The following is an 18,970-nucleotide window of genomic DNA, read 5'->3' on the forward strand; positions in this document are numbered from 1 at the left end:
ACGTGAAAAACGATAAAATACGCATAAAAATGAAAGGCAAATAAAAAGGATAATGGAAAAGGAAAGATCAAAGGAATAACTATCAGTGAAGTTTAGCAAGTCGGGAGAAAAGGGAGTTGAAGGGATTTTGGGAAGAGGAAGCATGTGATAAGAGTCAGTGGCGACGGCAGGAGTGGAGATGACCGATGCTGATCGCCTTCTAGCTAGGCTCCTATGCTTTATTTCTTCCCACAGACGTATTTCAGTTCACCAGCCTATCTGTCAGTCACGGCCGAAACGCTCGGGGTGTAGACTGAAGTTAATGCAAGTGTGAAATTTGGTAATTGGAAGAATACTAACCAGTCTGTCAACCAATATCCAATGATTCTATAGATTTTGGAAAAAGAAACCTGATTGAGTAGTCAACCCCTTTCTGGGCAATGGTTCATCACCCTTGAAATGCTCACTGAATGGAGTAGAGCAAAGGGATGCTCTCAGTCTCTTCGAATTATCATTTGATTTTTCTTTGGCACCTAATATTTTTCTAAAGGAGAAATCACTCCATTGCCTTCGAAACGTAATTAAGTGGCATACGTCAAGTCATAAAGTCGGTGGTGAATGAACAAGAGCTCTGTGTACAAAGAGGACTCTCCTTTATATAGTACCATGCACCAGAAGCCACAGTCACCACAAGCCTTGAAGTAAACTTGCAGTTTATTTTTATGTCTTTTTTAATAGCTTCATTTCATCATTGCGAGATAATATTACATGAAAATGACGTGATTCAAGGAAACTAGGTGTATTAGGGGGGAAACTGCGACCTCGTTTCAAGTCATAGCTTGATCAAGTGATTTTCGAAATGATAATATATTCATCGGAAGGCGAATACATTTCATGTGGTGGGCGAAGGCAACGCTGCAGTTCCCTAGCTGATGGAGGCAATTAGCTTCGGCTAGTAAACATGTTTACGCCATGCGTTGTATCCACTGGCCACACACTTCATATAGCTGTGCAATGCGGATGTGTGAGGAGACAGCACCGCGTGACGAGTAGATGGCAATCGAAGGAATCAAGGAAATGAATGAACGGCAGCATACCGCAGCTCCGTGGTCGATCAAGAGAAGAGTGAGCCGCAAGACTTCCATGGCGTCATCGTCAACTGAAGAATTAATGTAATTAAATTCCAGGCAACGCTTCCAGTAGACGGAGTAATGGGACAGAAGGGCTAGGGCAGACTTTCTTTCAAGGTCGTTTCAAATTGGAAATGTGGGTCGCGAACGGCACGCCCCTTTTCGTAAAATCGCCCTTCAGCGGCATGGTAAGGAGACGTTTCTTCGGAAATGGTTATACGATTGCGTCGCTTTTAACTAGTGGCTAAATTTAGGAATAGAGAAATGCTTTTTAGGTACTTTGCCTGCCTGCTCGTGGTAGAAATTCGTTTTAGCTATCCGCAATTCACTCGGATGCGATAAAAACATACGGAAACTTCAAATAAATCGATTAAAATTATATTTTTGGTGTAGTAATCAGGATTTAATATACCAGTATCATTGGGGTTTTACACTTGTGTAATTGGGGTATTGCTCCTATTATTTTTTGCGGATATCAAGACTTTGGCTGGATACTGTGGGTTACAATTAATAGAAAAGCGAGCAAAACAGCAAACTAAGAAAAACACCATGCAACATTTTATCCCTATGATTACTGATGCTGCTGTTAAATACGACTATAAACCTAGAAGAGGCTTCCTTCAGAGTTGAGTTATAACGCATCGTTCACACTACTTAGCAAAAGAATCGAAATGCCAGGGTGCTTTCGTCATTTATTCATCAATTTAAGAGATTAATATTTTTTTAACCGAAATAATGGAAAGTTATTTATAAAAATTCAAATGGCACCAATTGCGAAGCTTCAATTATCCACGGTCGCGTTGCCGTTCGTATTCCCCCAATGAACACGAGAGATCATTTAGCCATCCCTAAGAGGTAAACCGTTATTGGTTGCGCTCGCATGCAGGCAGATACAACATCTAAGCGGATGCTCAAGGACAGAGTTGATGGTCATTTTTACTAACGTGAAGCGGGATGAGGAGATTCAACAGAGACAAGACATTTACCGTCGGCTCATCAAAGAGTGTTTCATCAGCGCTCACTCGTCTTCTTGTCCCGGCATACTACGTGTAGCAGGATGGAGGTACCATTAAAATTTGAGATGCGTACAATCAATTATGCTACGTTCCCCATGCAATTGCAACTTGGGGAAAAAGTATTCCACCTTGAGAATGTTCCATTAGAATTGTTTAAAACTAATGCCGGATAAATTGGTTTTGATAAGACAAAATTTTGAAGGAATATGAAGGTATTGCAGTTCTAAATATTTCGTACAGAGACTCAAAATGTTTACACGGCTTCATCAAAGTTTTTATAGCCGAGCAACAGCAAAGTTAATCATAATACCGCATTGAGGTATAGGTACGCCTAAATATATAATGATTTAGATGAAAAATGTGCTTCTAGATAAATTTCATAGCACAGAAAAGTGGCACCACGGTGAAACTTCGTGCAGTAGGCGGTTTCTTTCCAAAAATTTCGATCATCCCACTGACCTAGCAACTTTGTGGTCGGTCTTCAACAACCGGTTCATGAATTCAGGCTATTGCCTATTAATTTATAATGGACGACTTTATTTCGAACGCTCATATCTAATAGCATAAGATGCTCGAATGCTAATGGTGTCAACTTATAACAAGTGAATAGTTTAAAATATGGATCACATTAGTCAGTATAGCATGGCAGAGAAATCTGCATATCGGCAGTGATCGCCTTAAGGGAGGGATGAATTTTTGTAACATTTGAAGCGATGAATTCGAGGTCTTTTACAGAAATGTATAGATATCTATGATGATGGTGCACTTCATTTTCCGTCTGTCACGAAGATCACTGTTCATTTGTTTCATTTTGTCTGTATGTAAGATCACTCTTATTTCATCAGAGGTACTTTACAGAAGTAGGTTTTGTACATATCGTAACAAATGTTAAGCGTTTCATATTGTGTGCACTTTACCTTGTTTGCCCCATTGCCTTATTTGGTTCTTCATAATTTCTACTTGCCTACACTTTGTTCTAACGGCTTATTCTTTTCTGTCTTCTTCCCCGCTTACCTAACATTACAGTTCTAACATCTCACTACCTCTCATTATTCACCCTCGACCCACTCTTTCGGTCGTATACAAATTTCACCTAGTATAACTCTAAGGTTATACGCATAATTAGGTAAAATATTAGAGCCGTATTACGATTCACTCAATGCTGGAGTGTGTCCAAATAGAGTCCTGATAAGATAAAAGGTTACAGGTGACCGACTCTCGTTGTAGCAGTTATTAGTAGAGGCGAATGGCAGCGAAGCATTTGCATAGACTCCTGTAATGCCTAGGTATACATGTAAGCCGATGGTGAAAATCGTATGAATCGACAAAGCCATTGGCAAAACAAGGCGGCTTTTGGTTTCCGTTGCAACTTGATTAGCATAAATCAAGAAGGCAAAAGTACCTTGAATCAAGCTCTAAGAATAGGGGATTTTTATGACGCCACTTAAAATTCCCTGCCCCCGTACCCATCAAACCTATTACCAATTCTTCCTTAGAGTCAGAGGTTAATTTATAACGGCAATCGACCTATAGGCGCTATGAGGAAATTGTCGAAGTTCCTCCCAATACTAATGGCCACAGATTCAGTTAGATTTCAAGCACACGATTAATACTATTTGATTTCATAGAATATTAACTTGAATTGAATTTTTATTGATGTGGTCCACTATCGGAACTTCTCGGCGCTAATAACCTTTGCCTCGAAATGATGGATAGTAAAGTTGATGGTCTCATCGCCGTCACACTGCTCCCGTCTTCCATCTTCGAAAGAATAAATTTATGATACACTCGTAGAATCTTCATGTAGAACGCCATGGCACTACTTTCTTCGTGTGCAAGAAGTCTTAAGGTTACAACAATTCCTCTTGGGTGTCAAACCGAAAAAAATAGGGTTGAAGATAAATGTAACGAATCAAAGTACGAGGTGTCACCTCATACGCTTGCAGACAAAAATCAATATTTGTAAAGTAATATTACTCTCCCGAAACGATTGTTAGTGCCAAACGTGCATTGTCTCTGTATCAACTGATGAACAACCAGAGTCATTGCAAAGTTCAAACCATTCGTATAGATCGGCTGACATTTCTAAACGAAGGTCATTACCCCGTGAAAATGAGCTTTATGTGTTAAGCTTTGCGAAACTAATTATGAAAAATAATCAGGTTTAGAAAAGGATATTTTTTCGATTCGATCCCATCGTTGACTATAGAAAAATTCTCTTTTTTGTACAAATAAAATTTGAATCAATGAAAAACAGCTTAGTAGATATAGATAGAATATGAGCTTTTCATTGCTGATTTCACCTTCAAAAAGAAATAGTTCCCTTTTCACTGGGGTTTTCATCAAAACAAGGATCAGTAGAAAACTCTGTAAGTCCGTTTATTTAGAACGTTTTCACAGGAAGAGCAATATGTTACAAAAAAGTGCGCAATTTTCAAAACCTTAAGGCCAGTGAAATATATCATCTTCCGCTTTAATATCGTATAGCTTGACGGGTGGCATTATCTATTGGTCCTTTTTCACTAATTATATTCCTTTATAATTTTATATTTTCGAACCAATTTTCTGCGATTCATTTATTGGCGTAAGTTACACCATTTTTTTATTGTCGTCTCTCATTCGTATGTTTCATAGTTCGGCTTTTTCACGTGAAAGTATAAATGCGCGCATATCAATTGAAGCGAAGTCACTTGATTTTCAATTGATTTAATAAAACTGAATATTGAAAACGTAAATGTTAATATGAGTTTCCGAAATAATAGAAAGAAATATATACTTAGTTTTTGACTACCTGTTCCCGAAGGACTGCAATATGACAAGACATGATCCACATTATACTAATTGCAAATGTTGATTTTTCACACGAAATAAAACTCAGAGTTTAAATGAGATTCATAGGGAAATAAAACACGTTATTTTAACCACTTAATTTAATATATTGACCATTGTTTGAACAGTGTATGATCATCAAGTTGAAAACTGACTTGTTTTGTCATTATGCTATAACAGAAATTAAACACTTTCACAAAATAACGCCCGAGACACTGTCCTGCAGCCGAGTAGAATTTGCTAATTTAACACTTAACTCAATGTGTCTTACTACAATTAATGATGACGCAGAAAAAAGACATCAATAAGCATTAATAACAGGAGATCAGAAGATGTGATGGTTTCCAAGAGAGTCGGTCCTCTCAGTCAATGTTATGGAGTACAAATCCAGAAAATGATGGGGAAAAGGTTAGCCCTTAAGGAATTTCATTTTTTTTAATTCACTGCACTAAGTTTGATGTTACTAGTGCACAATTTCCTATTATATAGGTACGCGAGTCGTTCAATAATTTCTTTGGGAAAATATAAACCCAATTATTTTTGGTAGATTTTTAAAAGTTTTTAACATATTCTTTTAGCTCAATACACTTTTTCCAGCATTTCTCCTACTTTTTTAAACATTTCAAAAGGTAGATTTTCGGAAGGCTATCAAAATAGTAGGCATCTGTAATGGCAATAACCTCGTTTGACGTGTTTCGTTTCCCAATGAGTCATTTTTTCAAGTTTAGAAATTAAAAAACAACACTGGGGGAGGGGGCTAATCTGGTTAATACGGTAGATGCTGTTATTTTTCGACCTTTAATTCAATTATTTTCACCATAAAATCCGCGCAGGTGTGCGCCCGTGCACTGTCTTGATACAAGAAAATATTTTTCTTTGGCAAATGAGGACCTCTTTTTCTTGATTTCTTTGCTTAACCGGTACAAATAATGACGCAAAATGCTCTTCATTTTTTCTTTAGTTCTTTTTGCTGGTAATCGATGCAGATAACTCCTTGTTCAACCCAAAAAACCTTCTAGGCCTATTTCACTATCTGTGCCGGAGTCGGATTGCCTTGAGAAACCAGCTGTATAGGCTGTCTTTGTCTGTGAATTGTAATACGAGTCGTAGCGGTTCCATATTTCGTCTACAGTTATGTATCGCCGCATGAATCGTCAGAATTCCGGCGGTTAAGTGCCAAAACAGCCTCCGAATCGACCACACGTTTGCGTCCAATTTTTCAAGTGCAAATTTGAATGCACTGTACCTTGTGATATGCCTGTGGCCTCAACTATTACACGAACTTTGACTTCTTGATTACTCAAAACCATATCGTGAATTTTGTCAGTCATTTCGGAGGAAGTCACTCCCACTGGACGTCTCGAACGATACTCTTCATTTTTATGTACAGCCATGTTTAAACTCATTGACGCAATTGTCAACCTTGGCAAACTCAGGAGCAGATAGATGTGCTATGAACTTCATCCGACTCGGCTTCGATCTCTTTCAGTGTTAAGCCTTTTAAATAAAAGTGTTTATCCACCGCGCAAATTCAGTAATTCCATTATTCTAAAAACCAAAAGTTTGATGCTTTAATCGACTATGAATATGAAACAACTGGATTGATATAGCTGAAACACAAACAGTCTAGTGAGAGACAAGACTTACTAAAAGTGAACCTTTTCCGATACTACGCGCGCTATTACATGCTACTACGCGCGCACTATTTCTTGGATTTTCTAAGGACTAATTGAAGGTCCCACGTGTACACTAAAACATTTTCATTGACGTTATGTAATTTTTCAATATGATCGATTTTAGAGACTGCGAATAATTTTGACTACGTATTCACGCATTTACACCCAAAGTCATATCAACCGCAAATCGTGCAAGCTACATAACTTTTCCGTTACGCCTTCGTCCAGTGATCGTTTGAGTCAATTGAACGTTTAAAAAATTTTAGCGTTATAGAATATGCTCCTTTGTAAAAATGTGATTACTTTGGCATGCTAGAAACGCGAAGTTAAAATCACGACAACGACGTGGACAATGCTTTCAATTTCAAGGATCGTCTCGTTTAATTCCAGCAATTTGCTCCGTGCATGTCTCCAACGTCCAAAGAGCATGCAGGCAATGGATCAATTAAATCTTTACCCGATGAACGCTTTTTGTTCCAGTCTCGAGTAGGCTTCGAGAGAAATACGAGTAAACGTTTTCATCTTTGAATTTTTTATGGCTCAGTTTTAAATGAAGGGAAGTTAGTGTGTGGCAGGTATCTGCCTTCCGGGTTATGAGGGTGGTCTGAAAAGTTTCCGACCTAACAAAGATACAAGACATTTTATCTGAAATTTTCTGAGACGAAAACTTTTCAGACCACCCATGTATTTCATTCAAATTAAGATGATTAGATGAGTGGAAAAAATAAGTTGGATGGAGCGAAAGATTAACAACGAAGTTTTAAATATGGCGAATAAGAATGGCGTAGTTACTAGGTGAATTCCGTAGAGGGCGGAAAGATCAATCGGATGCAGAAGATACTGAAAGGTAGTGGAGTAATAAAGGCCGCGATTAAAAGGAAAATGTAGGGAAAAAGGAAAAAAAGAGAATACGCTTTATGCGGGACATGGAGGTACGTAGCAAAAATGAAGACTTTAAGAAGGAAATAATTTAGGGCCAATGAAAATTAGGCAGGAGGAAGTCCAATCGACAAAGATATGTTATAGACTAAGTAATACGCCCTAGTGGTTAGGGACTGTTTCAAATGTACCTTTAAAATATGAGGTACCCGATAATGATAACAATTCTCTCATTTGGACCTTGAATCAAGCATCACACATCTCGCCTTTGGGCGAATGCGCAGACCCGTGCTACATGGAATTCATGGAAAAGTACGGAAGGGTTTCCAAAATAAACATCGATGATTAAAATTTATTAAATTAATCAGCCAGGAGTCCTATTACAATTTAAAATCGCAAATCCTCGCCCAAATTCCAACTCCACCAAACTCTACCACTTGTCATGGCTAATGAGAATGTTGAGATTCTTATGTTTTCGCGTGTGTACATGCGCATGCGATAAGTTTTCTCTTGCCCTTCGCCTCAGATGGATGCAAACATGCGCTATACTCATTTACGCAATTAATCTCAATTTAGCGCACCGGGCACATTCATTTGCGTCCAATCAAACTCATATGGGGATTGCTGTCTTATCGAAACGACACGTGACAGTCCGCGCACGCTCCGGTATCCATTTTTTTTCTCTCAAGCGCGACCTTTTCCAAGGAGCACGACACCATGCGGCATCCGCTCTGATGTCAAGTAAAACGATATCAGCTGATTTCGAGACGCAACCTCCTCATGGACTCGGTTTCTCGGCTGTGCCGGGTGGCATGTGGACGCGTGCATCGGTCGCCTCGCGAGGCACCGAGATTTGTGTCAAACACGCGGACGATAACTTCAGGCGTTCCAGCCGGTAGGGCCGGGCATGAATCTTTCCCTGTGTCATAAGTATGGGTTCCCCATAAATCTTAGGGAAGTATAGTAGCGCAATATAATTTAATTTGAGGCGTGAGGCAGCTTCGGCCGCGGCAGAAGGTGAGAGAGAAGGGCAATTATTGGCAAGGATGAGTACTGGAGGGTAATTAGCGTTGGGCTAGAAACTAAATGGGGAAGGGGTGGTGGAAGAGTGGCTTTGAAATCGTAAAACTCCTAGGAATAGGCGGTAGGCTGTAGGGGTTCATTTGAGCTCCCTCCACCCGTCATACGAGTGTTCATGTACGTATCCGTCGCCAAGTCATACTTAAAGGGAATGCACGTTCCGATGAATTCTTAACTATATAAACTTGGTAACTCGGTACAAATAGCTATCTTATAAACAGTTTACGGCTATTGGGATTTTTCATTTATTTAATAGCTATCTTATGCTCTTCAAGATCTTACGCTTTGCATTGAAAGAAAAGGCCAAGGCTGGTATCTTACGGAAAGAACTCATTTAATATTTTCTCATTTTGAAACGCCAAAGTCACTAATTCGAAGCAAGACTCCAAAAATTCGGCACATTAATTATTTGAAAGAATATAAAACTTATCAAGCTTCGAAGAATGAAACAGAATTGGCTTCTCAGTGCATACGTCCTAGACTTCGAGCGCCCTTTCTGGAATATTCCGCTTACAAGTCAAGTCACGAATTTATACAGAAAAACATCTTTAAAGTCCAAGTTTCGACCTGATATGCACGTAAGCAAATCAGTTGCAGGGAATATTGTGGATGAGTGTTAAATAATAACAGATTTTATCTATAGGTAATTGTTTTCGTTTTCCTTCTGCTTTTGCGTCTACAAAAACTCATTGTCGTTGCACGAATTCCTTTATATATAGTAGTATGTAGCGTAGACCGTGAGCTGCGTGGTTCTGGAACCTGCTCTTGACGAGCAAAGTGGGAGTAGATTCGAAGTTTTTGGGATGTGAGTGTACGCACGTAAGTATACAGAAGAAATAAGAGAATAAGTTGGTTAGGGAGGACTAAAGACGAAGTTTAACGAGTGGTCCGTGTGGTGAAGAAAGATAGTAAGTTATCAGCTGAATTTCGAAGAAGGTATAAATAGAGATACTATATTACGTGATTGGGATGCTGTGACAGAGGGGCCAATGTTGGGTACTTAGGGAAGAGGAAGAAGAAGGATATGCTTCTTAAACGAGAAGACGGGTGATAGAAAGTACGAAGTACTGAAGGAGGAGATAAAATCGGGAGAATAAGAGGAAGTCTGCTCGATGGATGAATAATACTTTTTAGGGACCGCCCAGTCTATATCTTTCATATGTAAATTATCAAAGATGATGATTGTGTCTTCTGAAAATGGATAAGGCAACTCGACTTTTTTCTGATCAGTTGGTTGCCTGCGGTCAGTCACTGTGGAAGAGGATGCCGGGACAGATTCTCTTTCGACCTTCGGGCGCTATGGAACAAAAAACTCGCGCAGGTCTCGCATGCGACGGCAGACGACAACCGCATCAGTGGGCACGCGTGATCGAGGAGTTGACACTGAGCCAAAGGAGCATCCGTAGTACATATTTTTTCCTCACAGCGGCCAGGGAGCTTGGGATGACAGGAGCGGTAGACGATTAGTTGATCGACCACCCTAAATTCTTTTGCCGCCAATTTCTGTTGCTAATCCACGAGCCAAGTCGGAGTTGTATCGTTCCGCGCGGGAATCCGTATGAATCAGTTTAAAGAAGGTGACACAAAACATTTTCTGCTGAGGGAACGACCATTTTCGTGCGTCTCATCCAAGAAGCCCTCAGTTTCCACTTTAAAATAAAGTCAAATCTGAATCCCATCGTCAGCACTTATGGACACTTCAAATTAACGCGGCATTTTATCCACCGAGGAAATTTATTGAGTACTTTAATACGTTTCATCTCGTGAAAACTGCAGTTACAATCCATCCATCTCTTGTAAATTTGCATATACCGTTGGACCTATTTATTCCTTTTCCTTCGATCAACTCCATCAGCAGCAAAGAACTCATCCATAATTATTTCTCCCCAAAGCCGGATTGGTATGCACAATTTAAGGGCCAATACCCATCAACGAAAGACCACTAATTTAAAGAACTGTGAATATAACACTCCACTCATTAGGTTAAAAAAAGCCCACCAAATAACGCACAAAAATATTCAGCATCAATCCCATAATCGGCAGCATCCTTACATTAGTACCCGAAACAAAATTCCACTATTAGGAGAATAGAGTGGGGAAAGCCTGACGGTTGACTGAATATACGAAGATGAAAGGTAACTATTCTGAATGCTGGCAAGCCACGTATCCAATATTACTAAGTGGCCATCGTTACAATACAATTTTCAACAATAAATTCCAAGGCATCGTCTTTTATTTAGGGCGACTGATTGAAGCCTTTCGTAGGACGGATTCGATCTCCAGGCCATAGGTTAGCGCCCTCTGATGTATTGAAACGCCCAGCGTTTTCAGCCTGATTATCACGCAATCTTCCCAATTTCGCCGTTCGAACGCAGGGGCTGGTTTTACAGCATGCACTTACTTTTCGTTTTAGTTCTGTTCGGCGTCCAATAAGAGGCGATTAAGACTTGTATCTCGGCGGAGAACGGGCATTTGAAAAAGAAAGATGACGTCTGTCGGTCGTCATTAACGTTTTTCGTTTGTTGTTGTCGTTAAGACCGAAAGAACTCAAAGAAAGGTGAATAACCTCTCCCAGTCTTCGCCACTACTCGCATCAATTGCTATTATTTACGATTACGATGCATATAATGAATTGCGTCCGTTTCTTCAACCTATTTCTTAGTCCCCTTGGATTGGTCTCAGATGTGGATTAAAACTCCGCTTCCGCTCCACTCGGGATGCCAGTTCGATCGAAGTCTTACTAATCCCGTCCTCTTCCGAAACGCCATAGCGCAGAGTAAGCTGGATAAAAGTCGGGCAGGCTCTCTATCGGACCCAGGATCTATTGCATGGAAAGTCATACAGAAATTCGACTCCTACTTCATTGTCTCAGGTATATACTAACATTTTCCAGATAATAAGGACTAATTATCCAAGCAAAGGTTGAAGTATTCATGATAGGGGATTTTGTGCGCATTGTAAAGAGCCAAGGCCAAAATTATAACAGATTTTTCATGTTGACGTTTCAGCGGTACTAATTTAACTTTAATATTCAGCTTCTCTTTATTTTTAATGATGGATATATATAGGACATTTAAAGTCTGCTTTGGGGAACAGATGTTTGCAACTGAGAGATTAATTTAGAAAGATATATTTAAAATAAAAGTGCCTCCTATTTTGAACGTCACCTTGTTTGTTTTATTTTAGACCATTCTGATTTTTTTCTAAGAATGGTTCACCAATGAGTGTTTTATATTAAACTCTACACCAAAAGAATTGGGATATAAAACATCAAATCTATATTTGGTAATATGTAGATAATGGGGTAATATATATACATATATATACATATATATATATATATATATACATACACACACACACACACACATATATACATATATATATATATACACACACACACACACACACACACACACACACACACACGAGGGTCATCCGGAAAGTAGTACCCGTTCGTGCCGCATGAAGTGCTGACGACGCGAGTAGCCGCTGGACGAGGTCAGATAGCTTCAGTGGCTTGTCTGCCTTCTCTGAGCCAAGTTGCGTGACGCTAGCATTGCCTGTGTTGTTTCTGTGATTGTTTACAATGTTTAAAAAAATTGAGAACGCCGCCAGTTGTGAAGTGAGGGCAGTGATTAAATTCCTCAATGCAAGAAACGTTCGCCCATGTGATATTCATCGCCAATTAAAGGAGGTGTATGGAGACAATGTAATGGACGAGTCGTCTGTTCGGCGGTGGTGTCGCAACTTCAACATGGGGAGGGGGAACACACACGACGATGAGCGTTCGGAGAGACCGTCTGTCATTACAGACCAACTGGTGAGCTCAGTTGACGAATTCGTGAGGAACGATCGGCGCGTCACAATTGATGACATCTGTGAGCATTTTCCCAATGTTTCTCGAACAATTGTTCATGAAATTGTTAAACACCATCTGCATTATGCAAAAATTTGTGCAAGATGGGTCCCTCGCGTATCTCAATGAGCTGGCGGCGAAGGAATATGCAGCAGGAATACAGAAACTTGTCACACGTTATGACAAATGCCTTAATTTGCTTGGAGATTATGTTGAGAAGTAGTTTAAAGTATCCTCTTTCAAATAAAATTTTTTATGTTTGTTAATATTTACTTTTGTGTCTTTATTTCACGAACGGGTACTACTTTCCGGATGACCCTCGTATACAAATATGCCTCCATACATATAATATAAAAACAATGCTTGAAATGAGTCGTAATTCTTAACATGGACATACTCCACAACAATTCCTCGGTAATGATATGCTATTAAATAGTGCACATATTTATTCCATTGGCTAATTTCCCCGCGGGGTTTTATTTGTATTTTCTCTCATTTCCGAATACATAATTACGAGGTGCCTTCAAGCTCTGAGGTATCCCACTTCTTTTTTTATCGGGACTGGGAGTAGATGGAAATATGTAGTTGAAACTTAAAATATGCGAGCAGTCTTTATGAACACAAGACATGATGGTTGCACCGCACGGTGCACAGGGTTCGTATAGTTGTCGCAAGAGCGAGAAGAGTTTTAAATGCTTAAAATGGCGTGGTGTACAAACACAGCCCTGGAGTCTGCGGTTATGGTGTTCTGGAGGTGAAAAATGTGCGCTCGTGGGTATTTCAGGTCTCAGAAGATCAAACTTCGCGTGACAACAAACCCTAGAAGCCTTCCCGCGGACCAGCCAGGTTTTTCCAGAAGGCGCAAGGGACCGCAGAGGCATTCTCGGTGGCCATGGAATCATGGCGTCGATGTCTTGAAAAATGTGTCTCCAAGGAGGTTATGTTGAGAAATAACAGATGTTTCAACTTCCTGGCGTGAATAGTTTGTCATGAAAAAATGGGAGACTTTAGAACTTGAACGCACCTCGTAGATTGTATACTGTGTGCTATCTGTTGCAAACCACATGGACACGGGAACACTTGGGGAAAATACGTGCACCTGTCCGTGTAAGGTTAAACCGTAAATAAAATTTCATGCAAGAAGACGGAGATAGCCGGTTAGGGGTGTTCATGGTCATTTCTTTCTCGAGAGGGAGAAAGAGATGTGTGGAGGTATTGCCTCGTAGTGTCTGAGCGGCGTCGAAGTTGTTTTCTGACGCTCGAAAAGGAAGGCAATGGCAGGTGATACTTGAGTGTTCGTCAATGTAATGGAGGATAACCCTTGGAAGCCAATGAGTCAATGTCAAGACTATAATTAATATTTTTTTTGTTTTTATATCGTAAATCCTTTGATTCACTCCCAGTCTTTATATGGTACCTCATAGGAAAAAATTGCAAAAATCATTTTTGGTCATCGCAGAAATCGATATGAATAAACATCGACGAAAATTGAAACACGCCAACTATATTTTTCATTGAACGTTATCCACTTTAACTATGCTACTTTACACCTTTATTATCCTTTACTTTACACCAAACAGCGGGATGACACCAACAGCTCGTATTAATCTAATACTGTTAAACAGAAAATGATATTAATAATTGCTAAAAAAATTCCATGATTTCCTGTATTTATATCCTATCGCGAGACAGCATTAGGCACCATTAAAAAAATAGTTTTCCTGTATGAAATGACTCAATCTAGATTACCTCTTAACTGACTTAACTTGCCTAAGAGCGTACAAATTTGTTCCTTCGTTAACAGTTAGGGGAACTATGGGAATAGTCACTAACTTGCGAATGCATTTGTGCATTAGATTTTCTTTAGTTCTGAGTGAAATTTGCTAGCAATATTTTAAATGTATACGCTAAGGGGAAAGAAGAAGCCAATAAAATAGAGCGGATTGTTAATGAAAGGAAAACATTTTTCGTTTCCTGTTTCAGATATCACGAAACAGTTGTATAAAATGAAATTTATCTGGGTAGAGTAATAAAGGAAAAAGTGCAAGCAAGTGTTCGCGTATATATTTAAAATAAGCAGCTGTTGAGGAACCAGCTTATCGCAAGAAATACACAGCTGAAAACATTAACTCCTTGTCATATCAACCGTGACCAATGGTTCGAAGGCACTGAAGGGGTAAGGTGAAAGATAAGTATTTGAGTGACTGATATTAAGGAAAATGTGTAGCTCTTTAGAGAAAATGATTAATGGATTGTAAGATATTGCTGCATACAGTAAGATAGGGCTGGATTACTTAACTATTCGTTGGCCCATTCAACAACTTTATAATCAATTTCGAATACTGTTTTATACTCTCTAAACGAATTTTTCCAATTCAGTTAATATTTTCCATGCCATGCCAATGCCAGTCTACGTTTAGATTCACTTTTAATAACTAATGGTAGTTGTCCGTACAACGCATGTATTAAAGTTGAAGGCGAGGCAGTTTGAAGGAGCAAAATATGTTAGCGAAATTTGTTATCGTCTTTGTTTAGCCAGCTTTTGGAGTAAAAATGCTTTTTGATTACGGTATTTTTCATGCAAACGCGTTATTTATCAAGTTCTTCGGACGCGCAACAAGGCTTAACTCTGTTCTGATTAGACAGCAATGCCCTTTTTAATAACCCATTTACTTTTCTCTGCTTTTAAAAGATAGATTTATGCTGGATTAATAATCTTTCTAATCTCAAAAGCCTGCGCCATAACGACCTTTGTTGAAATATCTATATCAATTCTCTGTGATTTTTCAAATTTCCTGTCAAAATATTGTGGTCAGGGGTTGCATGACCGGTAACTTTATTAAAAACCATCAGCTTTTACTTGAACAAAATCACTAACTTTTATTCGAAAATTTATACTTAGGGCAATTTATTGAAATAAAGTTACTTAATAAAGATCAAAAACAGAAAACAGGGAAATTCTTAAAATTATTAGTCTAATAAATATTACATACTGTGAGGGTAGACTGGAAATCGGTGGGGGTAATTTGAAGGCAGAAATGATGGACGTTAAGATGCAGAGAGAAGCTGAATGACGAGTTAACGTAAGGTTTGAGGGAAAGAAACAGAAAAAGAAGTAGAATGTTTGACTGCTTTAAGGTCCTGTTGGAAATTATTAGTAGTTGAAGAAGGCATTGATGGATTGATGATAATTTACCGGATAGGTAGGTTTTAGATGGCCTCAATGGTTAAACATCGCTACATTTCTAAGTCCGCCTGAACAGACACAAAGTGGCACCTCACACCACAATGACCCGTCTTTAATTCCGCATTATTTGTCTCTCCATTCCATCCAACGTGCCCATTTCCTTCTCTCCTATATCACCTAATATTCTCTCATTTATCACTGTCTTCTACATTCCATCGCTAATCAAAAATCGCTCAGCATCCACTTTTATCCTTTGGATTCCTCCCAACCTCTCTCTTCCCATACCGTGTCAGGTATTTAATTGTTTATTTTCCTTTCTGTCCAGTTTACTTTTCCACACCCACATCTCGGAAGTCTTCATTCTACGCCAAATATCTTGCCTCGCTGTCCAAGTTTCCGGGCTAAACAAAACTATGCTCCATACAAAGATTTTCCCTGGTTTTCTTAACATCCTTACTCAACTTCCATTGCATCAACTCCCCCCTCCTTGTAAAACCTTCTTTGCCTAACGTTATTTTGTTTATACCCCTATTGCTTTTACCATAATTTGGCAAAACGCTTCCTAGATAGGTAGACTATCTGCTTTGATTTATGCCCTCTACTTCTCTAATTATAGTGTTTAAATTTGCCTTCATTTTTCTCGAAAACTTCATAATTTTCGTTTCGTTTACATTGATTCTCATTCAATATCTATCTAACCGATTTCCCGATGCAGTCAATGATGATTGTAACGATTGTAATCCTTTAGATTACTGGTAAACTAAAGCATGATCACCCACCGTTATGATTTTATGAATTTCTCACTTACTTTCATTCATATATCCAGCTCTACCCATCGTCGTTTCCTATTCGGGCAAGTCATTACGAAAGGGAAATCATATACCCCGAAGGAATATTTTCAAAATTTCACAAGTATTTGAAATAAATTTCCGCAACCATCCATAAACTGCCTCTATAATTTAGAATCCCATTCATTTCCTGAATAAGGCAATGTCCGCCAGTGAGTCAGATTGTAAATCGAAAATAAACAAAGCAATTAGTCGTTTCCTCCGCACAGCCACTGACCTTTCGCTCAGCTTCTTCCGAATCCACTCCATCTTCGGCTGTCGAAAGCCGTTGCTAGCGGGGATGCCGACGCTCTTTCCCTGGGAGCCCAACTCTGAACCACGCGGGAGCACTACCCCACATTCAATCGGCCCATGAATGCACACATCACTCCTTCAGGTGACAATCCCGGACACTTCCGTCGCTGATGACCGCCAAAACGTGGGCACCTTGGGCGTAGTGGTGGACAATTGGTCACAGCTCTGGTAGTTCTTACCGGAAGGGCTAAGGAAAGCGACTATCCACCGAAAAACACTCTCATGTTCCCGTTGAGAAAAAGAAACGTATATATAACCGGTCTCCGGGACGTAAAAATGCCGAGGAGTGGAAGGGGACGACGCGGTAGGCAACTGTACGTTTTGTGTCCTCCCGATTTTCAGCGCGGCCCTTGGTTGGTACATTCAATGTGGACGGATTCCTCCTCGGGCGTCACCGGCCTTGCCCCAGGTCGGCGGCGTCTATGGCCTCATTACTGGTTCTCACGAGCACGCCCGCGCGCTGGGTTGGGGAGGAGACTAGGAGAAAGGAACGACCTCTTTCCCACTTAGGGACTGGGGGAGTGAACGCAAGAAGGAAGATTAGAAATGAAAAACTACCGTTAACAAGGCTGCGGAGAAGCCAACGTCTCGCTAACTCCGTGTCGTGGACGCGACGGGATCTCCCGCGCGTAGGTCTCCTCCTTTCCCCGGGACGTTGGTGTGTCACGAAGCCGACCGAGTCAGTCGACACGACCGTACCGAGACGCACCGAACGACGGACTGCGACCACCGATCCGCAACCTGGCAACCAGCCGACTGTTCGCTCCTCCCACGAGCGCTGGAGCAGCCAGCAACCTCGTCCCCGGACTAGCTTTTCCCTTCCGATCCTTCTCCTCCCTCTCCTCTCTCCCTTTCTCCCCGCCCCCACCTTCCCAATCCTCGTCGTTCCCCTCCTTTTTTCCCGTCCAAATTCCCTCACAGTAAATAACAACATGCCGTTCCATCAGCAGCAAGCTGAAGCTAGTATGTTCCGGTGCTTTCTCGTCGGAGGAAGTCTAGTGGCAGAGATATGTATTGTATGTAAATGCTACTCAGGGACGTCCCAAAACTACCCTTTTATCTGGGCTAGCTGACGGAATGGCGAGTGGGCACCATAGCTGTAGTGGATCGAGTGGCTAGCCCAGTGGTTTACGAAGTTGATTGACCTGGCTGAGGTCTTCGCCCAACCGACAAAGTAATGTTTACTATCAAAATAATGTTGCTTGCACTATGCCGAGTTCACTTACCGAGAATTAAGTTAAAAAGAGCCAAAAAAATTAGTGTTGCATCATGATGATAGTTGGCATTTGTTGGTTATTTTGATGTTGATCTGCCATTTTTCGTTCATGCCTATAACAAACACTTTGTTGGCAACACCATTCCTGCGAATGACATTAAATTTCCATGTGGAACAGACGAAAATTCGAAGTTTGTGATATTCTTTGAGCTTTTTGTCTTGGACCATAACATTGCTACCACGCGCTTAGCGAAAGATTGTCTTTACGTTTTTCGTCCGCTATAACCGCCTGTGCATACTGACATTTCTTTGGAAAATAATAAAGTCGTGGCCGCTTTTTAATCGGCATTCCAATCCACACTCGAAAGCCGAGTGAAGAGCAGGCATAAATGTACCACTCCCCTCTTAGGACAGGATTTGGGTACGTTTCGAAGCCGGGATTTTCGAGGTGGAATGGCAATTGTAGATCTTCCGGCATATTTCTTTTCGATTAGGGCGATGTCGAATGAGAACTTTTCTTCATAAATTCACCAGCATCAAGTCTACCAACCACTACGATAGCTTATAACCGTCCAAGGGAGTAAACAGTCTCAGCTGCAGATCGCCTCACCTAATGACTATTTCTACAGCATTTTCAATAGGCTATTCAAACAACGCATCCACTCCGCACGCATTATGTTCATTCCATCTTTGTTCCATTTCTGAGTCGTAAACGTCAAACGTGATGCCATGCGTAAGCAACAATGGACCCGCTAAAAGGATTTGAAAAACAATACGCTCCGAGTATGCCAATCAGTCCTGAAAATATCGTATGCGAAATTTTACACGCAGCCTAGTTAAAGTACCTACCCAGCTTCACACTGGTGTGCTTTACTGTCATTATTTTATTTTGGTTGCATTACATTTTTGTGTAATGAAATTAATAATATAATTTTCGATAGACATAAGTTCCATTCACAAAGGATTAGCGTAACGAC

The 18,970-nt window shown here is 40.2% G+C and overlaps 1 protein-coding gene across 3 annotated transcripts in view; it reads right to left on the reverse strand.

The window, feature by feature from the left end:
- The window catches only part of Cln7 (CLN7/MFS domain-containing 8), a 48,788-nt gene extending 31,271 nt beyond the window's left edge, over positions 1-17,517 (reverse strand). For 2 of the 3 annotated variants that reach the window (XM_071593081.1, XM_071593079.1), the window contains exon 1: positions 16,701-17,517. In XM_071593081.1, coding sequence (XP_071449182.1) covers positions 16,701-16,732 — 32 coding nt within the window. In that variant the 5' untranslated portion in view covers positions 16,733-17,517. The remainder of the gene's footprint in view (positions 1-16,700) is intronic. The other variant, XM_071593080.1, reaches the window with a different exon arrangement.
- Between the last annotated feature and the right edge of the window lie 1,453 nt (positions 17,518-18,970).

This window comes from Hetaerina americana, unplaced genomic scaffold (genome assembly GCF_022747635.1).
Source record: "Hetaerina americana unplaced genomic scaffold, ioHetAmer1.1.p SCAF_50, whole genome shotgun sequence".
Taxonomy (NCBI): Eukaryota; Metazoa; Arthropoda; class Insecta; order Odonata; family Calopterygidae; genus Hetaerina; species Hetaerina americana.